This window comes from Sus scrofa, chromosome 12 (genome assembly GCF_000003025.6).
Source record: "Sus scrofa isolate TJ Tabasco breed Duroc chromosome 12, Sscrofa11.1, whole genome shotgun sequence".
Classification (NCBI taxonomy): Eukaryota; Metazoa; Chordata; class Mammalia; order Artiodactyla; family Suidae; genus Sus; species Sus scrofa.
Window position 1 is genome coordinate 45,255,982 of NC_010454.4, and position 24,340 is coordinate 45,280,321.

At 48.1% G+C, this 24,340-nt stretch overlaps 1 protein-coding gene across 2 annotated transcripts; it reads left to right on the forward strand.

Moving 5' to 3' along the window:
• Positions 825-14,774, forward strand: LOC110255229 (peroxisomal sarcosine oxidase). 2 transcript variants are annotated; one of them, XM_021067503.1, is made up of 8 exons: positions 826-1,374; positions 3,152-3,300; positions 10,415-10,628; positions 10,911-11,093; positions 12,103-12,255; positions 12,621-12,779; positions 13,395-13,470; positions 13,746-14,774. In XM_021067503.1, the coding sequence occupies exons 1-8, from the start codon at positions 1,258-1,260 to the stop codon at positions 13,874-13,876; spliced, it is 1,182 nt and encodes a 393-aa protein (XP_020923162.1). In that variant the 5' UTR covers positions 826-1,257; the 3' UTR covers positions 13,877-14,774. The 2 variants fall into 2 exon arrangements, with proteins under 2 accessions (XP_020923163.1, XP_020923162.1); XM_021067504.1 differs by lacking the exon at positions 12,621-12,779 and having other exon boundaries at positions 825-1,374.

Sequence of the window (24,340 nt, forward strand, 5' to 3'; positions counted from 1 at the left end):
ACGGCAACGCTGGATCCTTAACCCATGGAGCGAGGCCAGGGATTGAACCCTTGTCCTCATGGATGCCAGTCAGGTTCATTAACTGTTGAGCCACAATGGGAACTCCCAGGAAGCTGCTTTTTAAGGCCTGGGCTAGAAAGTGTCCCAGTATCATTTCCACCATATTCTATTGGTCAAGAAGCCACAGAACCTATGACAGGAAGGGTGACCAAGAATTTGGGGCCATCTTTAATGTGCCAAAAGTGGAGATAAAAATATTTACTCCTGGGGCTGTGAGGATTAAACTAGATATAATGCATTCAGAGACTGATTAACTGTGAAGCTAAAGAAACTTCAACCACAGCCTTCTTAATTGCACAATCTCTTCCGAGTCCTAGCACCTAATTTTGTATTCACAATTTTTCTTTTCCTTTTCTTAGAGAGGACCCCCAAATTGTGTAAGAATTAGGCCCGACAAACTCTGGCTCTGTCCCAAATGCATGTAAAAGTGCTCATTTAGCACACTGCCTGCTACAGATGCAGCACTCACTCCAGGGGCCCCTCCTCACCCCCATGCTGGGGCCTGATCTCTGCCTCAGGAGAAGCCTTCTCCACTCATTCTGTCCTTTCCGTTTGTTCAGGATCATTTCTTCTTCTTTTTTTCAAAGATGAAAGTAAAACATGCTGAGAATAATTTCATAATCACAAACCTGCCCTCCCAATTGGCCCCTGCAACTACCCCCCTGACCTCACCACCCACTGGGGAGGTGGACCTTACCCTGGGCATAGTGCCAAGTTCTTAGCTCGGCCCTTTTGAATCCCCAAAGGAAATCAGGCTGGAGAGAGGGAAGCCAGCAGGGGGAGGCAGCATTCCTGGTGCCCAGCTTGGTCTAGGAGGCATTGAAATTCTAGGGCCGAAGTCCTGAGACAAAGATCATAATGAGACAGGAAGGTGGCATAGGAAGGAGCCCATTTGCATGACAATAATTGAGCCAAGAATAGAAAGCTAGAGGGATGCAAGGGTGAGGCTGGCAGCTGAGCTGGGCTAAACCTCACAAATCAGACTACCCAGCTCTGCTCTGCAGGAGAGGCAGGGGCTGAGCCCTGTGCCAGGCTTCGGGGGTTGGGAAGAGTAGGGAGGACTTGGCCCCAGGGGACTGTGGAAATGCTGGCCAAGATGGACTTTGCTTTACTCCTCCTCCCTCAGGTTGGAGCCCGCCTTCAATTGCCTTCTCCTTTGTGTGTGGACTCTGAGGCTGCAGGACTAACTCAGAGGGCATGATGGCTGCTCAGAAGGAGCTCTATGACGCCATTGTGATCGGGGCAGGCATCCAGGGCTGCTTCACTGCGTACCACCTGGCCAAACACAGCAGGAGGGTCCTCCTGCTGGAGCAGGTACTGTGTCCCTTCTGTACTTCTGACCTCAGGGAGTGTCCCTTTCTCCTCCCCCAAGAGAGTTTTCTGGAGTCAGCAGGCTGTGGATTGAAGACCAAAGGTCCTGATTATCACAATTTCTGTGCAATTTGTAGCTTAGCTGCCTGGGTGTTTCATGACAATGCTAAGAAAGTTCCACCCTCCCTAAGACCCACTTTGGTTTTCTATGCACATTTTCTCCTTTTGATGCCTTCTAGCTCCTGTTCCTGACTAAGTGTCCCAGGCTCCATTCTCTTCCTTCTTCTCACAGTCTCTTCTGTGCCCAAATGGTTGATTTGGCCTAGAAAAATAATCAGTTCTGCTTTGCTTAACCTTAAGGAAAGATAACTGTGCCTAGAGACGAAGGTTGATTTGTGGGCCTGAGAGGAAGGATTCTTTCCTGCATATTCCTGGTCTCTCACCCTGCAACCCAGCAAAGGCTTCTGTTTTTCCTGCTACCTCCAGATAATAGCAGCTTCTTTGTTTGAGACACAGAAATAAGACTTAGTTCTCTTTTTTTTTTTCTCTTACAGAAAAAGTGACCCCATGCAGTACAGTCTACAGTGGCCACTGTACATATGGGTGGGCCCCGTATGTCCACAAGGTCCTTTCCAGGGCAGCTCTACTCAGCCCAAAGGTTCTACCTTCCCATTCTCCCTGCATCTATCCATGTTGGTTTTGGTTTACTCTTCTTTTTTTTTTCTGTCTTTTTCAGGCTGCACCCATGGCATATGGAGTTTCCCAGGCTAGGTATTGAATCCAAGCTGTAGCCGCTGGCCTACGCCACAGCCCAGCAACAAAGGATCCTAGCCGTATTTGCAACCTACACCACAGCTCACAGCAATGCTGGATCCTTAACCCACTGATCAAGGCCAGGGATCGAACCTGAGTCCTCATGGATACTAGTCAGATTTGTTTCCAGTGAGCCACGATGGGAATTCCTAGTTAACTCTTCTTGATAATGAACTGGATTGGTTAGAAATCTTTTTCACTTCTCTATCAGTTTTCTCAAAGCCTGAGGGATTCCTGGTCCAACTTTGCAGGAAACACTCTATCTTTTGCTAAATCCCAATTTGGTTCCCTTGTCCTGAGTGATCTGAAGCCACAGAGAAAAAGTCAGCATAAGTTTTCTCCATTTATTTCTTCCGCATAAAATGAAGAGCCTAGACTAGAGTGATCTGGAAGCTTCTTTCTTTTCTTTTTTTTTTGTCTTTTGTCTTTTGTTGTTGTTGTTGTTGTTGCTATTTCTTGGGCCGCTTCCGCGGCATATGGAGGTTCCCAGGCTAGGAGTTGAATCGGAGCTGTAGACACCGGCCTACGCCAGAGCCACAGCAACGCAGGATCCGAGCCGCGTCTGCAACCTACACCACAGCTCACGGCAATGCCGGATCGTTAACCCACTGAGCAAGGGCAGGGACCGAACCCGCAACCTCATGGTTCCTAGTCGGATTCGTTAACCACTGCGCCACAACGGGAACTCCTGGAAGCTTCTTTCTAATTTTGCTTCTTCATGAGTCTAAAAGGGGCAAGGTTGCAGCAGGATGACTGAAGACTAATGATGGGACTTTGGGATGTGAATGATGTTAGCAAAAAGGAAGCCTGTGTTAGAACTACTGAAGCCACGTCAGTAACGTGCCCATAAAGGGAGACTATATGGAAATATCTGAAGAATTAGTGCCTCTGGTTGACAGCGCATGACCACCTGGCTTCAAAACGCCAGAAGTGACAGCTGTAGCTATCTCTTGTTTTGCATTTCCAGTTCTTCCTCCCACATTCCCGAGGAAGCTCCCATGGGCAGAGCAGGATAATCCGAAGGGCATACCCTGAAGACTTCTACACTGAGATGATGGCGGAGTGCTACCGGATATGGGCCCAGCTGCAGCATGAGGCAGGAACCCAATTATACAGGTTGGGTTGTGGCAGAAGAATTCCTTGAATCATGGGGCTCAGCACCTGGGGGGTAATTTTACTATGTGAGGGGACAGTGCCACAAATATTTGACACGCAATAGAGACACGAGACCTTGGGAAGTGCCAGACACCTTGATGCATTCTGATCGCTGTGTTAGGATTGCCCCACAGGTCCAGCTGGCTCTCCTGTCAAACTCTGAGTTCCAGGGCTGGGTTTAGACCATGTGTCCAATGCCTGCAGAGACTGTTTGGGGAAAACTGCTGGAAAGACATGGAGGGCAGATGTCCAGAGCTGGAGTTTATATCTATATCTCCATGAAGCCACCGGAGACTCTCTCGGGGCAGGGTTGAAAGAGAGGAGGAGGCCTCTGTCTTGATTCTTTATATTCCTACTAGTATCACAATCTTTCATGCTGGGTCCTCATCCCCAGAACAACCTTTATAAATCCATTTCAGGAGTTCCCATCCTGGTGCAATGGAAACGAATCCAACTAGGAACCATGAGGTTGCGGGTTCAATCCCTGGCCTCGCTCAGTGGATCCAGCATTGCTGTGAGCTATGGTGTAGGTCACAGACATGGCTCAGATCTGACATTGCTGTGCTCCAGTGTAGGCTGGTGGCTACAGCTTGGATTAGACCCCTAGCCTGGGAACCTCCATATGCTGCGGGTGCAGCCCTAAAAGGACAAAAGACAAAAAGTAAATAAATAAATAAATCCATTTCATTCTCTCTGAATACCTCCTCCCATAGGAACAAGTGGGGATGCTTCTCAGGCCACACTTCATGCCAGGGAGTGAGCCTGCAGCTATTTCCCTGTTGCCCAGACATCCCTCTCTGACCCTTAAGACCTGCCCCCCTCACTCACCTTTCAAATACTCAAGGTGAAGAAGACAGAAAACCCAGGAGGCAAAGAGAACTTTAACCACCCATCCCACCATCCCTCTACCTTCTCTGTGGCTCTTCACTCAACTTCCTATAAAACCATGGCTCTACCCGGTAGGATGGCAGTTATTTTAATGGCCAGGAACCAAGAGGTTACTGTTCTGTTGCAAAAACACCATTAACTTAAGAACAAAGTGAAACCCATTATGCAAATACAGCTAGGGCAGCTAATTACAGATTTACTCCAGAGGCAGCTAATGCACCCAGCACCCAAATAAGGGAGCATGTCTTGCTGAGGGGTGGCCTGGCAAAGGGACCCCTCTCTGTCAGCCATCTGTGAATACTGCTGAGTATTTTGTGCTATAAGAACTGCCAAGGCCTTGGAGGGCAAACTTCATCCCAGCAGACAAGGAGACAACTAAGAGATGTTTGGAAAGTGTCTGGAATCTTTCAGATGGAAGAAAATTCTGCAGTCAGATGGGCTTGAATTTAACTTTGTGTTGTGTGACCTTGTAGAAGTTTCTATACCTCTCTGTGCCTCATTTTTATCAAAGTGCTCTGTGAGGATTAAATGAGACTCTTCAATACTTTATGAAATACTTGGCTGTGCCTAGCACCTTTGAATAAATGGCAGTTCCTTCCATCTATTCTGGGTCAGCTATGTCCTATCTCCATTCAGCAAGGGGAGGTGGGTAGAAGGACAGGAGGAGAGAGAAGGGATGCAGCAACCATGGACAATCAAGGGGAAGGGCTAGTGGAGAAAAGAAAAGGAACTCTTGAGTAGGAGAATCTCATAACCCTTCTCTTTAGCAGAGCGACAGGAATTTGGTAAGGCTTTGGAAACAGGTAGGCCTGGCTCTAGATACCAGCTCTGACATATTTAGCTGTGTTGTGTGGAGCAAGCTGTGTAACCTCTGTGAGACTCAGTTTTCTCCTCTGTGAAGTAGGGGTAATAACATCTATTTCTTGGGTCTGTTGTGAGGAAAAGTATGTAAGGGACTTAGACTAGCACTTGACAAATCGTCATCATTGCTGCATATTTCTTATTTATAATAAGAAACTGAGGCTGTTCTAAAAGTACTTAATCCATGTTAACTCCCTGAACTCTCCCATGACCTTATGAGAGTGTCGCTACTGAGTAGTCAGGGTCTTAACCCATTAGTGCAAGTCACAGAATTATTCAACTTTTACTCTAGAACATGGTTTGGCAAACTGTTTCTGTCAATGGGTCATAGTAGGTATCACAGCCTTTGCAGGCCATATGGTGTCTGGTACAACTATTGGGCTCTGCCAATGACTCAACTCTGCCATTGTGAAAGCATCCACAGATAATATGTAAACAAATGGGCATGGCTGGGTTCCCAATTAAACTTTATTTATGAACACTGAAATTTCAGATAATTTTCATGTCATGAAATACTCTTCTTTTGCTTTTTATCAACCATTAAAAAATATAAGAACCATCTTGACTTGGGACAGACAAAAACAGGTGGCAGACCTGATTTGGCCCCTGGGTCATAGTTTGTTGGCTCTTGGTTTAGGAGATACCACAAACTGGTTACTTTGTCCATCCCCTGCCTCTAAACAAGTTCAGGCCTAAATCATCCCAGGTCAGAAGACTGCTAACATACATTGAAAGACAGGGACATATTACAGCCCCTCTTAAAAAACTGTTTCTATGCCTCAAAGCCCAAGCTATGGAAAATGAAGGGTGAATGCTTTTTTTTTTTTTTTTTTTGGTCTTTTTTTTTTGCCTTTTCTTGAGCCGCTCCCGTGGCATATGGAGGTTCCCAGGCTAGGGGTCCAATCGGAGCTGTAGTCACCGGCCTACACCACAGCCACAGCAACACGGGATCTGAGCTGCGGCTGCGACCTACACCACAGCTCACGGCAACGCCGGATCCTTAACCCACTGAGCAAGGCCGACTCGTTAACCACTGCACCTCGACGGGAACTCCCGTGAATGTTTTTTGAAAACCTTTAAAGTTCTATCTAGTGCTAAGTATTATTGTCATTGTTGTTGTTGTTAACAAGTCCTTTCTTATGGTCAATCTAATCTACTCAGGCACACTAAATGGTCAATCTAATCTACTCAGGCACACTAATTTATTTGGTTCTTTTACTTAGTAGAGACACAGAACAGATACTGATTCCTTTAGCTTTTGTTCTTAATTCTTTTTTTTTTTTTTTTTTTTTTTTTTTTTTGGTCTTTTTTAGGGCCGCACCTGAGGCATATGGAAGTCCCCAGGCTAGGGGTTGAGTCGGAGCTGCAGCTGCCAGCCTACACCACAATGCCAGATCTGAGCCACATCTTCGACCTACGCCACAGCTCATAGCAACGCCGGATCCTTAACCTACTGAGTGAGGCCAGGGATTGAACCTGCATCATCATGGATACTAGTCTGGTTCATTACCGCTGAGCCGCAACGGGAATTCCCTGTTCCTAATTCTGATTCTCTAAAAGACGCCTAGCTTCTTCCAGAAGAACCAGCACAATATCATAATCAAACTGATAGGTTTGAACGTATTTGCCTAATGCTATTTGATGATGATCTAAAAAAACCTTTCAGGCGTTGATAGCTGAGGTGGTTGTCCAATTCTTTTTATTCTTTTCTGCCACTTCCTGTGACAGTGGCATACTAAATATGGGTGGGCTCAGGATATCTGCATATATTCTGGGAACAGACAATGACACATGTGTCAGATCACAAGGTCTGACTCTTTTGTGATGTGTACAGCCAGGATGCTGATACCAAGAGCAAATCCCAGCTCTGCGGCCCATCTCTTTCCTGCCCCGCCTTCTCCCTTTGAGTCCTACTATCTAGCTCCTGACCCCGGCTGCCCCTGCTTAGCTGACAATATCAGACAAGATCACAGCCGTAGGCAGTACAGCTGCTGGCAGAACCTGGTGGCCCCCTCCGCAGCTGCTGCTTCCTGTGTCTGCGAAGTGTCTGGCTTGTCAGCCACATCCCCTCCCTGGAGCAGTCTCTGTTAACCAATTCCACCTCGGCCCACTGAGCGGAAGATGAAACGCCAAGAGCTCCTCCACAACCAGCAAAGGCAGCAGCCATTACTAAGTCCTTTTTGGAGTCCCTTCCCCAAGGTGATTCTGAGAGCTGCCTTGCTTGGCATTTTTAACCCAGAGAGGGGAAAGCCGGAGCTTGGGATGGGAAGATGGCAGATGCTGGGAGAGCAGTCTGCCCCTCCCTCCTGTCCTGCTACAGTAACTGGTGGAACTCCCTTACTGAAAACTCCCTACATCACAATAGAGGCTTTAGTCCAGTCACAGAGAAGCCAACAAGGCCCTGGGGAGGAACTTTCCATTATCTCTTCCTGCTGCTGGATCTTGCTAAGGTTGGAGGAAGGCAGTCAGTACCAAATGCTCAGCACTCAGCTGACAACATTCTGGGACTTTGGAGCTTCACTTTTTCCAGGGTTCACTGGCAACCCAGCCTCACTTCAAGGTGCCCTCTTTCTACTTTTTTTTTAATTTTAATTTTTTGCTTTTTAGGGCCGCATCTGTGGCATATGGAAGTTCTCAGGCTAGGGGTCGAATCAGAGCTGTAGCCACCGGCCTACACTACAGCCACAGCAACGTGGGATCCAAGCCGCGTCTGCAACCTATACCACAGCTCACAGCAATGCCAAATCCCAGACCCACTGAGAGAGGCCAGGGATCGAACCCACGTCCCCATGGATACTAGTCAGATTGGTTTCTGTTGCACCACAATGGGAACTCCAAGGTGCCCTCTTTCTAAACCAGCCCTTGACCACTCATTTCTTGGTCATCCTGCAATACTATTGTCCCTTCTCACCCTCCTCCTCCCCAAACCTGGGAGCCTGGCTCTGAGCAGAAAAAGAGGAGAGGGAGGCCCAGAGCATGGGGGTGAGAAATTGATGCAGAATGAGCAGACTGTTTATTGGGATCTAGGAAAAGCCATTAAGAAAATAAGCACTTAAATGATTTTCAATCTGCCCATGGAAGTCATCTATCTTCATACTGGGGGGAAAAGGCCCGTTATCCGATCCTGGTTTTGATTGACTGATTTCCAATTCTCTATGCATTTCCCACAGGAGCCTCTCACCTATCTCCCATAATGACAGGCCTTTGCATTTCCAGGCAGTGTTTTACATTTATTTCCGATTTGCTCATAATGGTCAAAAATCTCTCTCCAATCCAAGGCATTTCTCCAGCAGTGCATGGTTTCCCTCAGGCCAAATAGCTCAGCTGTGATCCACGGAAAATGAGAATTTCCCAAACGCATCTTCGGACTAGGGGAGGGTCCAGCACCACAAATTCAGATGGAAAATTTCCCACTGTTAGATCAATATCTGGGCTAAGAAATAAATGCCACAGGGGCAGAGAACTGGAGCAAAATGATTACAATCGGCACAATTACATTCACCGGCAGAATCAGCTCACTGATTACTCCTAGGGATGGGGAGCTCCCGCCTCATCCACCACAGGACAGCTTGGGAATTAGAACATCACTCAGCATTTCATAATTCGACAGATTTGCCCATTGTCTTGGCATGAGTTCATTTTCCCCTTATAGTACTTTCCTGTAAGTGGAGTTCTTATTTCAAGGAAAGAAGGAAGGAAGGATGGGAGGAAGGAAGGAAAAGGAAAGAAACTAAATCTCAGAAACCGAGGCTGGCATGTTGCAGGCAGCGGCTAGAACATACTGCTCTTGAATTTCCGGGCCAGGAATCCGACGTTATGACTGCTAAAATGAGGATTAAGCCAGGTCTTTCCCAGAATTCTACCCAGTCACAACCCCACTGGGTACACAGGGTTCAAGAACATACATTATTACAGGTGACTTAATCATTCACTCTTTCGACCAAGGAGTTTACTAGGCAAGTTTTCATTACCTGAGAGCCAATGTGAAGTCCTTTTGGGGCCGCAGGAAAAGTCTGTCTGCTGGCTGATGGGGATTTCTACAGTATCTTTCCTCTGCTGAGCTTTGAAGAGGCAGAGGCGCTCACTGCTTTCTCACCAGTGGTGAATGCTGGGTAGGCGGGGGCCATGGCAAATGGATTGGGCACGCTGCGCAGCTCTGTGTACTGACACCGGCCCCAGGGCCCACTATGTCCCTACCCCCTCTCAATCTTCTCTTTAATCCCCCCAACCAGATAATGTGGGATTTGGAAGCATGTAATATCCATGAGACTCCATTATAGGCTATTACGAGCTTTATATATAGTACCTGGGGGGATGTGTCGGGCTGGTGTTGGTCACTGTGGCTGCTGAAACTGAGAGGGACTACAAGAATGGTCCCGGGGCCAAAGTGACCCTTCTACTGTTTAGATCAGATCCCATAAAAAGATAGCTCTGATCTCTTGTGACAGAGAAATGGAACGCATTAAAGAGAAACGACTTTCATTCTCTTTGGAGTAAGAAGCAAAAAGGGATACATAGGAAGAAAAAGAATCAATGAATCACTGAATTCATTGCTGGAGCCCTAAGAGATCATGTAATGGGGTTTCTGCGTGAGGGCACGACTGGCATTTGGGTGGGACCTTCTTGAGCACTGCAGGTTTAGCATCTCTGGCCCCCACCCCTACATGTGAGTGGTAACCCGCAGGTATTGTGACAAGCAATAAATGATCCATGCCATTTCCACACCCCCTCTGGTGTGGAACCACCGATAGCCCAATAGGCATGTGTTACTGAGGAGGAATGTGGGGTCAGAACAGTGAGCAACCAGAGCAAGGTCACAGAGGGCATGCCAGGACTGGACCTAGAGACAGAGCTCCCAACTGAGGACCCTTCCCACAAAACAGGCAACCTCTGAGAAGGAACTGAGAGACAGACAGACACACAGGAAGGGACAAAACACTATATAAGAAAAAAGGACAGGAAAAAGAAACAGCAGGGGGTGAGAGGGGGGAAGCAGATAAAGAATAGAGATCAAAGCAATGAGTGGAGTCAGGGGACTGGAGAAAGGGGAAGAAATCTTATCAAGCTCCTTGAACATTTACCACTTTCTAGGTATGATGATAAAAGAGGACTTAGGATCTCTGCCCTCAAGGGCAGAATGGATCCTGATAAAGGGACAAGCAAACCAACAGTGAGAGCCAAGGGCAGACTTCACCAGTTTTTGGAATGTGAGGCCAGAACTCCCCTTGACGCCATGCCTGGGCCCTTTGCTAAAGAATGAGAGAGAATGGCTCAAGGCTCAGATACAGACATTCACGCAAATGCTTTTTTTTTTTTTTTTAAACAGGCAGACTGGACTACTGCTGCTGGGAATGAAGGAGAATCCAGAATTAAAGACAATCCAGGCTACTTTGTCTAGGCATGGGGTGGAACACCAGTATCTTCCATCTGAGGAACTGAAGCAACGCTTCCCCAATATTCAGTTGGCCAGGGGAGAAGTAGGCCTCTTGGACAAGTCTGGAGGAGTTCTCTATGCTGACAAGGCACTCAGGGTCCTCCAGGTGATACAGTGCAGCCTTAGGGGTAATGGAGCTCCTACTCTGGGCTTCTGGGCCCCCATCAGCCATCCTCCAATCCCTAGCTGGATGAGCCCCTTTGCCCTGCTGGCTTTAGCCCTGACTTTTGGGGCAGGGCAGTTTTATATATCCTGGTCAGCCTGGACAATATGGGAGAGGAAGTCTAGATTCTGCTCTCTCTTTCCTGCCCTCAATGAAGGGCTCTTTGTCCACCAGGGTGAACCACATATATAACTGATTTGCCTTTCTCTGCTGCTGCCCCTTCAGGATGCAATTCGACAGCTAGGAGGCATAGTGCATGATGGAGAGAAGGTGATGGAGATAAAACCAGGGCTACCGATTGTGGTGAAAACCACCTCCAGCAGTTACCAAGCCAGGAGCTTGATCATCACAGCAGGTCCCTGGACCAACCGGCTCCTCCGTCCCCTGGGACTTGAGCTGCCTCTTCAGGTAAGGGGAGCTGGAAACCTGAGAGCTGGTGCTCGAGAAAAGAAACCTTGGATCCAGATGACTTGTGGATGACTCCGGGCAAATTGACTCACCTCACTGAGCCTCAATTTTTTTATTATTATTATTTTCATCTGAGCCTCAATTTTATAACCTAGTAAAATAGGGGCCAGAGCTTTAGCGAATTAAATTAAATGATATATAGAAAGGCCTTCGAGGAGTTCCCGCTGGGGTGCAGTAGGTTAAGGACCTGGCATTGTCTTTGTGGTGGCTCAGGGAGCAGCTGTGACTCACATTTGATCCCTGTCCTAGGAACTTCCTTTTGCTGTGAGTGCGGCCGCGGGGGGGGGGGGGACACTTTAGGAGGTGGCCTGGCCTTATACTAAGTGCTCAATAAACATGAGACATTTAATTCCTGGAGAGAAAGAGAAGTAGGGCTGGATACATTTACGGGCTACAGCTCCGACTGGACCCCTAGCCTGGGAACCTCCATATGCCACGGAAGCAGCCCAAGAAATGGCAAAAAGACAAAAAAAAAAAAAAAGAATGCGGGAAGAGACCGAGAGTCAGAGATTTTTTTACACATCATAACAATGTAACATGTAAATGATGTGAGAATTGGTTGAAACAAAGATAGGTGAATGGGAGTTCCTGTCATGGCTCAGTGGTTAACGAACCCGACTAGCATCCATGAGGATGCAGTTTCGATCCCTGGCCTCGCTCAGTGGGTTAAGGATCTAACATTGCTGTGAGCTGTGGTATAGGTCGCAGACACGGTTCGGATCTGGCATTGCTGTGGCTGTGGTGTAGGCTGGCGGCAACAGCTCTGATTAGACTCCCTAGCCTGGGAACCTCCATATGCCTCGGGTGCAGCCCTAAAAAGACAAAAAGATTAAAAAAAAAAAAAAAAAAAAGGTGAGTGAAGCGGGGCATCTATCTAGGCTTATATTAAAGGACTCCAGGACTCCAGAAAGGCTTCCCTCCTTCACCTTCCACTTCCTCTTGCTCCAAGACCCTGCGGATCAATGTGTGTTACTGGAAAGAGAAGGCTCCCGGAAGCTACAGTGTGTCCCAGGCTTTTCCATGCTTCCTGGGCCTGGGCCTCAGCCTGGCTCCTCACCACATCTACGGGCTGCCCTCCAGAGAGTACCCAGGGCTGGTGAAGGTGAGCAGAGAAGACAAGGGACGGCTAATAGGGGCTCCCGCAGATTTGGGGCCACTGTTCTAACTTCCCTCTCAACAGATTCCCTCAGACCTCAGTGGGCAGCAGCAGGAACCTACTTCATTATTCACTATCTGCAACGAAAGACCCCGAAGCTGTCCCAGGGGTCAAAGGGAGCCCTTCCCTTGCAAACATGGGGTTGGTGGAGGAATGGACAGCTAGGCAAACTTGTATGGCAACAAATAGCGTCTGTCAGGACTGGGATGATGGATGGGGAGGGCATTCTGTCTACAAGCTGCCCCCTGGGCTGGGGGTGGGTGTGTGGGAGGCCAGCCCTCCCAGCTCACGCTGCTCTGGTTGAGAGCCAGGTCTGCTATCACCACGGCAACAATGCAGATCCCGAGGAGCGGGACTGTCCCACAGCTTTCGCAGACATCCAAGATGTCCACATCCTGAGCCGCTTTGTCAGAGATCTCTTGCCTGACCTAGAGCCCGAGCCTGCCATTATGGAGCACTGCATGTACACGGTAAGCCCGAGCCTGCCATTATGGAGCACTGCATGTACACGGTAAGGGTGTGGGCAGCCGGGCCAGGCCCTGCTGCAGCCCTGGAAAGTAGGGGGACGGGACAGACGGGCAGACCGGACTCCACCCGACCCCTGACAGGATGTGACTTGAAACAAAAGAGCTCATTTCTGCAGGTCGGTTCACCTCCACCAGAGAGGGCTCATTAGAGGTTATTCATATTCCTTTTCATTAGGAAACTAGGCTTATGTCTGGCAGTCCTTCACTATGTTTCCCAGAAGAGCTCTAAAAGAGTTTTTGGCAAGATGTTCTAGTTGAGCAGGCCTTAGGGACAAAGAGAAGAGACAGATGTCAACAGGGCCTGAGGCATCTTGGCTAAAGTTAGTTTACACGCATTAACTGAGCACCTACTGTGCTCATAGCTCTGTACGAGAAGAGACAGATGGACAAATGAGAAAGACTGGAATACCCCAGGGCACTGGCATGCAGAAAGCGTCCCTGTGCCCCATTCCTGTTCTTTCTGGAAAGAAATCCAGCCAAGTCTCCTCCCTTCCGAGCCCGCAGTTCTTCCTCCTCTCTCTGTTCTCAAAGGACTCAGGTGTGATTGTTTTTTTCCAGAACACACCTGATGAGCACTTCATTCTTGATCGACACCCAAAATACGACAACATCGTCATTGGTGCTGGATTCTCTGGTGAGCTGAGCAGGGGAAGATGGGGTGCCTAAAGTTGACCTGCCGCAATACCAGACATAATGGTGTTTTCCATGCCTTTAGCTGAACAGAGAGGAGCCAAAGCCTAGACCTTGAGTGTATAAGAGGGCTGGGCGGGGCTGTCAGTGGGAAGCAACTTCTATCCTTGGGATGCAGCCAATGGAAAGGTTAGCCCACGCTGAGGATCGTGGAGGGGACTTCCAGGGAGCACAGCTCCTGCTCTGAGGATGCTTGACAACCTTCTCTCCCTTCCCTAGGGCATGGGTTCAAGCTGTCCCCCATTGTGGGAAAGATCCTGTATGAATTAAGCATGAAATTAACACCATCCTACGACTTGACACCTTTTCGAATCAGCCGCTTCCCCAGCTTGGGCAAAGCCCACCTGTGACCCCCGCCCCCTGGCCAGCAGCCTCTCTTCTGTGCCCGGGAGTTGGGAATACATCCCTTTGCTGGGAAAGACTTCTCAGAGGAAGGAAGTTGCTGTGAGATGTCATCCTTTTCTCCTGCCTCTCTTCAACTTCCCATAAACACCAGCTGATTGAATTTACCTTCTTTCCCCAGCCAGCTCCCCAACCCCACACTTTTTGCTTCAGAAGTTCAATCAGATATTCTATAATCACAGCGTTGCAAGGACCTTGGAGATGGATGTCTCAATAAGGAGGCTCAGAAGTCCAAAGCAGTTGTTAAAATTCTTTTCACTGGTACATGTGATGAATTTGGGATAAATTTGACTAAAGCTGCCCAGGGGAGGGTAAACAAGATGATCTGTAGACCGCTAATGCCCTTGAAGTTCCTTTTCATAAAATGAGAGCCACCATCTATTACAAACTTCCATAAAATTGGGCTCATCTTGGGTGCACAGTAAATGTTTGTTGAGAAAAATGTGTTAAACAAATAGAAAAGTAAATGACTGCATTGCATGAAAGCCTGTGCTGGGCTTTATTTTCCATGTGACCTTATTTTTACAGACTTTAATCGTCTAAATTAACACCACAGAATCCATTACCCCAGGACCCCTTGGGGTCTTTATCCCCTCAATGCACCACACCCTCTTTCTCTGGATTCTTTGTCTGGTTCTCATCCCCTCTCTGGTTCTGTAAAGACGCTATGCTCCCCAGTCTCTCATTAAGGTGTATTGTCAGGTCCTTATGAAGATGGAGCTGTTATTCAAGAAAGGAAGAGAGAGACACACTCGCTTAGAAACCCTGTTCAATGTTTGAATGTTAAATGTGCCATTTTATTATCATTAGGATTGCTCCCACTTAATGAAACGGCATTAACACCGAGTCGGCTGGCCTCCTTGCACTAATTGCTTTGGAAGGAAACAGGCTCATAACTGCCCCAGGGTGGGTGGAGGGGTGAGGGGTGTAAACAGTCTCAAGCAAGGCTGAGTACACTCAGATGAAACCCAAGCAGGAAGATCTCCAGACCAGGCCATGTGACTCAAGAGAAAAGGAGTTAAAGTGCTCTGGAGAGAAAAAAAACTGGAACTGTTGCGGGGTGGAAATGTTCAGAGGAATTGCTGAGGGGGGAAGAGTAGGAAACGGGAATAGGAGTAAAAATATTCCCAAAGGAAATACAATACAGAGGAAATTACTCTTCAATTGCCTTAAAGGCCTAGGCACATGGATTAGTATTGATTTCTCCTGGGAATGATAAAAACCAGCCAATTCTGTCAACTCCATGCCAAGTCTGTTTTTTGGGTGCTTTCAGCTGCACCCAGCTGAAGCGCCGCCTATGTAAAGTGGGAATAATTATATCTGTAAAATGGGAATAATACTACATTATGGATTAACCCTGAAGACATGATGCTAAATGAAACAAGCCAGACACAAAAGGACAAGTGCTGTATGATTCCACTTGTGTGAGCTACGCAGAGTAGTCAAATTCATAGAAACTAGAATGGTGGTTGCCAGCGGCTGGAGAGTTGCTATTTAATGGGCACAGAGTTTCAGTTTGGGAGGATAAAAAAGTTCTGGAGATGGATGGTGGTGATGGCTGCGCAACACCTATGAATGTACTTAATGCCTCAGAACTGTACGCTTGAAATGGTTAAGAAGGTACATTGTATATATGACCACAATAAAATGAAAAGGAATAATAATACCGCCCAACTCTACAGGAGTATATGAAGAGCCAATAAGATCATTCATTCATTCATTCAATATACAAGTATTTATTGAGCTACTGCTGTGTGCGGGGCACTGTGCTAGGTATGGTGGAGGTGTCTGTGAACAAAACAGATGAAAATCTCTACTCTTGTGGCATATACAGTCCAGTGAGAAGACATGTAATACATATAAATAACTTATATTGTACATTCGAAGGTGACAAGTGCATTGGGGGAAAAAACAGAGCAGAGGGGGTAAGATAGCGAGTGCTGGGAGAGGGGCTGCCCTTTTTATTTTATTTTATTTTGTTTGCTTTTGATAGGGCCACCCCCGCAGCATATGGAAGTGCCCAGGCTAGGGGTCGAATTGGAGCTACAGCTGCCAGCCTAGGCCATGGCCACAGCAATGCCAGATCTGAGCCGAGTCTGTGACCTATACCACAGCTCATGGCAGTGCTGGATCCTTAGCTCACTGAAAAAGGCCGGGGATTGAATCCAGATCCTCATGGATCCTAGTCGGGTTTGTTCCCATTGAGCCACAACGGGAACTCTGGGGCTTCCCTTTTCAAACGGTGGTCAGGGTAGGACTCGTGAGGACGGGGCATCTGAACAGACTTGGAGGAGAGGGAGTGAGCCATGCGGATATCTGGATATATGTAAGAGAATGTGGTAAATTGTAAAGCAAGGTATTGTGTTATTACTGAGAGAGAGAAGAATGAGGTACAGAGAGGGATCAGTGTAAGATCCTGCCAGTTCCCAAGCTGATAAAGTTAGAGAGAAAGGATGCTGGGAACCTCTCTTTCCCTCTCATTCCATGGCAGCTCCCTTTGCCTTTGCTTCTCTCAATGCCACCCTCCTCCCCCAGCCAGCTGCAGTTCCCCTTCCAAAATATCCAGTCTTATTCAGCTTGCTGGTGACAGCTAAAGGAGGGGACCAGTGTCTAGAGGAGGCTGAGAAAGGACAAGTGGGGGATGCTGACAAGCCCTGCCTGAGCTGGCAAAGCCCCTTTACAAATGAGCTGGTGTGTCCTAGAAACAGAGTGCAAGCAGGGGAAGGGGCAGGGCCATGTGGGGTTTGATGGGTGTGCGTGGGAGGGATGAGGTCAGGGAAGTGTGGAGAGAAACCAGAATCAGATAAGAAGAGACTGGCAGTGTGCAGGCCAAGAAGGCAGGCAGAGACCTGCAGGGATGCTGCATGCAGCCCAAGTGGGTGGAACCGAGCATTTCTTATCGGGGTGTGGGGGGGGCTATAGAGGGAAGAGGGGATGTAGGGAATTGAGTCTATGGATATGGAGGAGGGGACTAGTCATCGTAGATGTGCTCAGAGGACGACCTGAGGGTTTCAGTAACACTGAAGGATTTGCCAAACAGACCCACCAGGATTATCTTCCTGCCTCCCTTCTGCTTGAGCGTGCCCAGGCAACCACTTTCAGGCAGACCCTACCTATCTTCAGGATGGAAGAAAATCAAAATAATCCGGGCAGGCAAAAAGAGACCTCTGGAAGGGCAGCTAGGGTCCACACAGGCTGCAGGGGAGAGATAAGGGCAGAGAAGAGAAAGAGGGCCGGCATGGTTGCCAACCCGACTAAGGAAAACAGAGGCAGGCTAAAAATAGATTGGGGGTGGGGAGGGAGGAGAGCCAGTCCAGAAAAGAAGGGAAAGCAGAGGCAATCGATGCCACTGCGACTCTGACCCAATTCTTCATCTCTCAACCTCACCAAACTGAAAAAGTAGGGGGTGATGGGGAAGAAGGGAAAGACTGGTACAGAGAGAGGAGAGTCATGGGAAAGTAATTTGAGTTCCAAGACCCAGGCAATTGTGAGGTACAAATAAGTAATCCCAATGTGGAAAAGAAGAGGTATTCAGTATAGTTAGTATGAGTTAAACTCTCACTGCAGTGTGCTACCCCAGGACAGGTTTAGGAGCATAAGGATTGTGAGTCTAACTTGGAATGAGGTTCAACTGTCTAGAAAGGTATGAGGCAACAAGAATGAATTAATCTGGGACAGTAGGCTGGAGCCACTTGGTTCTTGCGTTTTACTTCTTAAAGGAGTAATTAGAGAGAATTTGGATATTCTGTTTCAATGGTGGGCTTCCTGTGCAGCAAGACGGATTTAAGTTAGACCTCACTAACCTAAATCTATCCCACTAAGTAGGTGTGTGAGATATTAAAACATGTATATAAGCACTCTCACGGGATTCTTTCCTTGGAAATCTTTAAAAATGAGAAGCCCATCTATTTGGCCCTATATAGTCTTACTAGAAGGCCAGGACCTCCCAACAAACCTCTGGAAGACTTCTGGCTAGAGAGGAGATCTAGGATTTGTATTTCCCTAGAGGTAGGGTCTGAAACAGGTATCTGGGCAGGGCGAATGAAGAATGTAAACACCTGGGGGTTGGGGGAAGGGGAGGCACAAGGCAGCCTGGATCTGTCAAGCAGGAAGAAGCAGCAGGGACAAGGGGCAGGATTCTAACACGCAGGACCCAGTGGCATTTACATAACTTTGAATAATGAATAAGCCCAGCTCTGGGGCTCCTAGTCTGTATGCTCATCTGCATCTTTATTAGGCTTTATAAACGATGCAGCTCCCTACCCCTTTCCCCCAGCTCCTGCCCAGCCTGCCCCAAGCATCAGGGTAGTTGATTGCTCATTATTTTAGACTAGATTTGTTTCACCAACATTCAGTGAGGCATGGAGTGGGGACACAGGAGGGAGGAACAAATCCAAAAGGCAAGCAAGAGTGGAGGGGTAGGGGAGCCGCAGAAGCAGCAGCCTCAAGAAGGCAGGCAGACGCCTGCGAGCTAGGGATGTGGGCATAATTCTCTGTAATGCTCCTGGGGCTAACATCTTCAGGAGAGAAAGGTTTCTTAGATTCCCTGAAATGTGCTGGGTTCAAATCCCACTCAATCCCCAGTTTCCCTTACATCTGCTGCCAAGCCCCAGCAGGCTTCTCTCTCAGCACCAGCATAGTGCTGAGCCACTTGAGCAGCCAAATGAGAACTGCCCCCAGGGAAGTTCTCACTTTTTCCTGAGGCAGGAATTTTGCTATTAAAAAAAAAAAAAAAAAAAAAAAAAAAACTGCTACATTTGCAAGGCAAGAACAGGCATCAGGCTATTAGGGTAGAAAGCGACAGGAACAGGCCCACATGGTGTATGGATTTGTAAAGAAAAGGAATGCTTGTGTCCACAGAGAGTCTGAGCCCACCTGGAAGGAGGAGCCTGAAAAGATGGACAGCCCTCAACTCCTCCCACAGGCATGTTAGTGCCAACTGCTCTGGTCTACTGGCTGGAGGCGGGAGAAGTATTTAACAACCTGGACAAGGAGGAGCTGGCAGGAAACGGAGGGGGAAAGGTAGAGCATTTCTCAACCCTGGCTGCACATTAAAACCACCAAGAGAGATCTAAAAAATTTGATGCTTGGGCCCTGCCCAAGGCCAATTAAATCAGAATCCCTGAGTGAGAAGGCCCTGGGCACAGCAGTATTTCTTAAAAAGCTCCTCAATGTTGTTTGGATCCTGATTTGAACAAATTAATAATATACACACAATTTATTAAATTAGTAATATATAAAAATCAGGAAAGGTTAAATATTGACTAGATATTTGATATTAAGGAATTACAGATATTTTTTAGATGTGATAAGAGTATTGTGCTCACATTTTTAAAGAGTCATTTTCTTTCCTTTTTTTTTTTTTTCTTTTCTTTTTTGTCTTTTTAGGTCCACACCCATATGGAGGTTCCCAGGCTAGGGTTCTTTTTTTTTTTTTTTTTTTTTGCCATTTCTTGGGCCACTCCCGAGGCATATGGAGGTTCCCAGGCTAGGGGTCTAATCAGAGCTGTAGCTACTGGCCTACTCCAGAGCCACAGCAACGCAGGATCCGAGCCACGTCTGCGACCTACACCACAGCTCACGGCAACGCCGGATCCTTAACCCACTGAGCAACGGCAGGGATCGAACCCACAACCTAGTCAGATTCGTTAACCACTGCACCACGATGGGAACTCCCCAGGCTAGGGTTCTAATCAGAGCTGTTGCTGCCGGCCTACGCCACAGCCACAGCAACGCCAGATCTGAACCGCGTCTGCGACCTATACCACAGCTCACAGCAATGTTAGATCCTTAACCCACTGAGCGAGGCCAGGGATCGAACCCGCAACCTCACGGATTCGTTAACCACTGCGCCACAACGGGAACTCCACAAATATCTTTATTGTAACAAAGTGATACCATATCTGGGGTCTGCTTCAAGGGAATGGGGAAGTAGGCAGGGTTTAGATGAAGCAAGCTTTACTGTGTTGATAATTTTGAAGCTGTTTGGAGGATAAAGTTCATTATACCATACTTTTCACCATTTGTGTGTGTGTGTGTATATATATATATTAAAAAAAAAACAGTTTCTTGAGTGTTTCTAATATATAGCAAAGCGAGAACCACAGAGCCAGGCACTCAGCAGGACAGGGGCCACCATGGCACTTCTGAGAGCACAATCAACTTTAAGGAGACCAAGTCTGTGGGACTTTAAAAGACAGGTGAGAGCCCTGTCTTCCAAAGCCCTAGGCCTCAGGCAGAGCCACAGGGACCACAAAGAGATGCATTGGGGGTGGGGGTCGGGGGGTCCCAGAGCTTTCTAGGCTCATCCCAGCCAGCACAGCCTCTGGGGACTCAAAGCCCCCTAGCTCTGTGCATCAGGCCAGGTGGCTGCACCAAGGGGAGCCGCCTGCTTCAGGGCACCCAGAGCAAGCAATCAGCCTCACTCTTCTCTCTCAATCGCTGCCCTCTGCTGACTGACTCCATAGGAGCCCGACCCCCATCTCAGCCAGCAACCCCCACCCTGCCAGTGCCGTCACCACTGCTTCCCAGCCCTGTCACTCATCTGCCTCTGCCAGTGAACACTAGCCCAGCCGACTTTATCAAGGACGTGAAGGGAAGCTGCACACCAGTCCACAGAAGTACCGGCACCCAGGCAGCCATCCCCAGCGGCTGCCGGCAGAAGAGTCTGAGCTGCTGAGAGATTTGCGGGTAGCTTGATCTCATTTGCATATCACTTCTTTAACAAACACATTCAGAATTCTGTTTTCTACTGTCCCCAGCAAGCTGGATCTCCTCACACTTGTCCCTAACACGGACCAACCATTCGCACGTTCTCCTGAGAAATACCTTGGCCCTGCGGAGGTGCAAGGTACACCCCGACCCCAGCCCCAGCCCCGCCCCCACCCCACCTCCACCGCCGGCACCAGCAGCGCCGCTATCGCGCTCAGTTTGGGGCTCTATCTCTCTTCTCCGCTCCATTACCTTCCCCTGATGGCCTCTAGGGGCTGGGGAGGGGAGAGAGTTGGAGGGGGTCTATTTAAGAGATTTTTGGAATCTGTGCCTGCGCATCACCCGCTGCCATGAGTTATTTCAGCGCCGATGTTTGTCTCGAGCTGATTATTCCAGCCCGAGAACAGGTGGAACAGCCTGCGGTGGCTTATTCGTCAGCCAAGGCCATCTGTTCCCAACAAGCTGAGATTTGTAGCTGATTTCTACTGGGGGAGCGAGGAGTGGGGGCGGGGCGGGAGATGAAGATCACCTCCAGGTCCCAGGGGACTGACTCCTCCCAGACCCTGTGCGAGTCTGAACCCCTAGTACTCCCCTTTTATACCAATGCTTTCTCATTCTCTCAGAGAACTCACCGGTCACTTGACTCTCTGAAACAGCGAAAATACTTTCCTCAAGGGGCTAAGCCTTCTTAGATGGGGCCGGTTATGAGAAGCACGAATCCATTTTGCCAGGCACAGTCTGGCCATTGAGTCATGTCCACCCTTACAGAGCTTTAAAAAAAAAAAAAAAAAAAAGTGTATAACCATGACACAAATATCCTAAATGACCTTCTGGACTTTCAGCTTCTCTCCTCACCCCACTTCATTGCCAGTCCCTTCATCAACACAAGTCTACCTGCCTAAACCTGTCACCTGCGGGCTCCAGGCTGCATGGGAGGCCAGAGTCTAGATGCTCGTCTCTTCCCCTCCCCCACTGCTCATCTCCCCTAAATACCCTGTTCAAGTTCCACCCTCCAATCTGTTCCTCTTCCCGCTTCCACTCTCAGCCATGCCAAGGGACGCCTGCTGCTTTAAGAATGGCTTTGCCTGAGCAAGGGATCTAAGCAGTTTCTAAGCAGCTTTGCCACATGGTTTACTCCCCATGGCTACTATTTCTATATACGCAATGCAAGAAGCTTCTCTTTACAGTCACACTAATACGACAATTTGGGGCCTTTTCGGTGTTTGACAGAGATACACATCTGTACCGACTTAAAAGAAAAATTATATGAAAACTTTATTCTAAGCACAGATACTTCATCTATAACCCCACATCCCCAAATAAAACTATTTCTAATTTTCAGAAGTCCCTTCTAATGTTTATCTCTTTATCTGTGTTTTCACATGTACTTCTGTCATGTGTACATGTTTCCTTAGGAATCCACAGAGCTTAAGACTGCCTCATTTTCTATGGTTCTCTGGCTTATTTTGCCAGTTTCTGGGAGCAGAAGCTCCTTTTCTACTATTAAAATCCTGTCCAGTGGCTCAGTATGTGGTCTACTGGAAAGACCAGCCCCTAGAGATGAGCTCCAGGGCCCTCAAAGGCAGGACATGGAGCTGTGTTTCTTATGCAGAACCTTCCAGAGCAGAGCCACTCCCTAGGGTCAATCTCCCTCACTCTCCTGAGGACGGTATTCCCATAGGGGCCAGAAGCAGCCCTCAAGCAAGGGTGCCAAATGGCAACTGATGCTAGTCCCAGGACTAAATATGAGACATGAGGCTTATTTCACCACCTACAGTTTTATATTTGTCTGGTTATCAGTTGTTGACCTGTCTTTCAAAGACCTAATATTTCTGCAGCTATTGCTGTGTTCCACACCAGAATTTTTTTTTTTTTTAATTCTCTACTTCAAATTCCCTAGTGTCCTCTCTTCCCCAAATCCATTTGCTCTTTCCTAATCTAGTCAGATCATAGATGTGGCACAAAACATATAAAAATTTATTAAAATGTGGAAACTCTTGACTCTTAAACCACCTCAAATATAATTTGCCTGGATGGTGTCAAAACTTAATATTCTTTTTGAGGTTTTTTTTTTTTTTTTTTTTTTTTTTTTTTGTAAAACGTCATAGCTGACTTTTGATATCTAAAGCAAATTCTATCCGCAATTTAAGTATTCCACTGGGAGATTTAGTCGCTGACTTCAATCGCAAAGCAACATCCTTTTTGGAATCTCCCTTATGTATATGACCCATCACTGGGGCTTATACTACAGAAGACTCAATTTCTCTGTAAAATTCCTTCTAAGTAAATCTAGCATCCTTGTTAACTCTAAAGTGGCTTGCTCTCTGGAAATCACTCCTCCCAGATCAAATCCCAGGGAATGGTCCGGATTGTTCCATTGCACTATAATGAAATTAGACCGAGGTGAACAGCGCTTAAAATATGCATTCCAGGCCATGTGGAACTGTTATTCATATTGTTGGCACAGTGTTCTTGAAGCACAAATGTGATAATGTATGGGGGATGCTCTGAGAATAGGAGCAACACAAACGTGAGGTTGACTCCCCCCACCCCCACCCCCACCCAAGCTGCAAAGAAGTCTTCCTTCCTAGGGGCAGGCCTTGGTGAACACCAGGCACACGGTGATTTCAGACGAAGACCATGACAGCGGTTCTTGGCCTTCTCGCCTCTCCCTTCACCCCCTGACAAAACCAGAGTAGCCTGGAAATGCCTGGCCAGTTGCTGGAACCACGCTGAGGAGCCCTGCTGGGACCAAAGCCACATCTCCGAGCCAGTTCCTCACGGGGACAACGATACTTCAAACAGTTGTGATAAAGGTTAAATGGGAGTATGTAGACCAAGTGCATACGCACCGGGGCTTGGCAGGGCTCATCAAATGGCTTTATCCTCCTCATCTTCGGGCCACTACTGACAGGCCCGGCAGGCTCCCTCGGCCCCAGGCGCTTCGTCAGCCTCAGCTCCAGCCGAGGACTTTCAGGAGCCCTTAAAAGGGCGAAAAACAGTATTGTCGAGTGGCTGAAAAAGGAGACTGGTCTTCATGCTTCCAGAATCTTTAAAAGGCGAAACCCGCCGGCTCTGTCGCGTTGGCGGCTCAGGAACCGTCTAAGGGGCGTGGCTTCCGGGGCGGGGGAAACCTCCAGACGGGGGTGGAGCCAGAGACCCCGCGCTCCCGAGGCGGAGGTCATGCAAATGTAATATGAATATGCTAATTTCCCGCTCCAAGCTCGGGAGGGCGCCATGATTTCCCAGTAAACACGAGGGCGCCTGCCCCGACGTACAGAACCCGCCGGAAAAAAGGGGAGAGGAAATGGACGCGGAGGCGCACCCAGGCTCCTGGCCAGAACTAAGCTCAGAAGTCTGGCGTTGGGAGATGCCTGCTCCCCAGCACGCGGGTCTCTCGCGGTCCCTTGACTCCTCAGAGAGGGTGATAAGGAGGTGCAGTGAGAGGTTCTGTTGGCAGCACCGAGGGGTTCTGTCTGAACTTCGGAGCCAAAAGGTTCTTGCCGGCAATATAAATGGGGAAACTAAGGCCCCAGATAATCGAGGCTTTTCTCCAGGTTACGATACCAGCATGACTTTGTTTATTAGATTTTGTTTTGTTTCCTGAGGTCCGAAGACACAACTCTGTAGGTGAAAAAGCAGGAGCCGCAAAACTTGGTACATTACGCTCATGTCTGAAGCTGCCACCAGACTGGAGGATT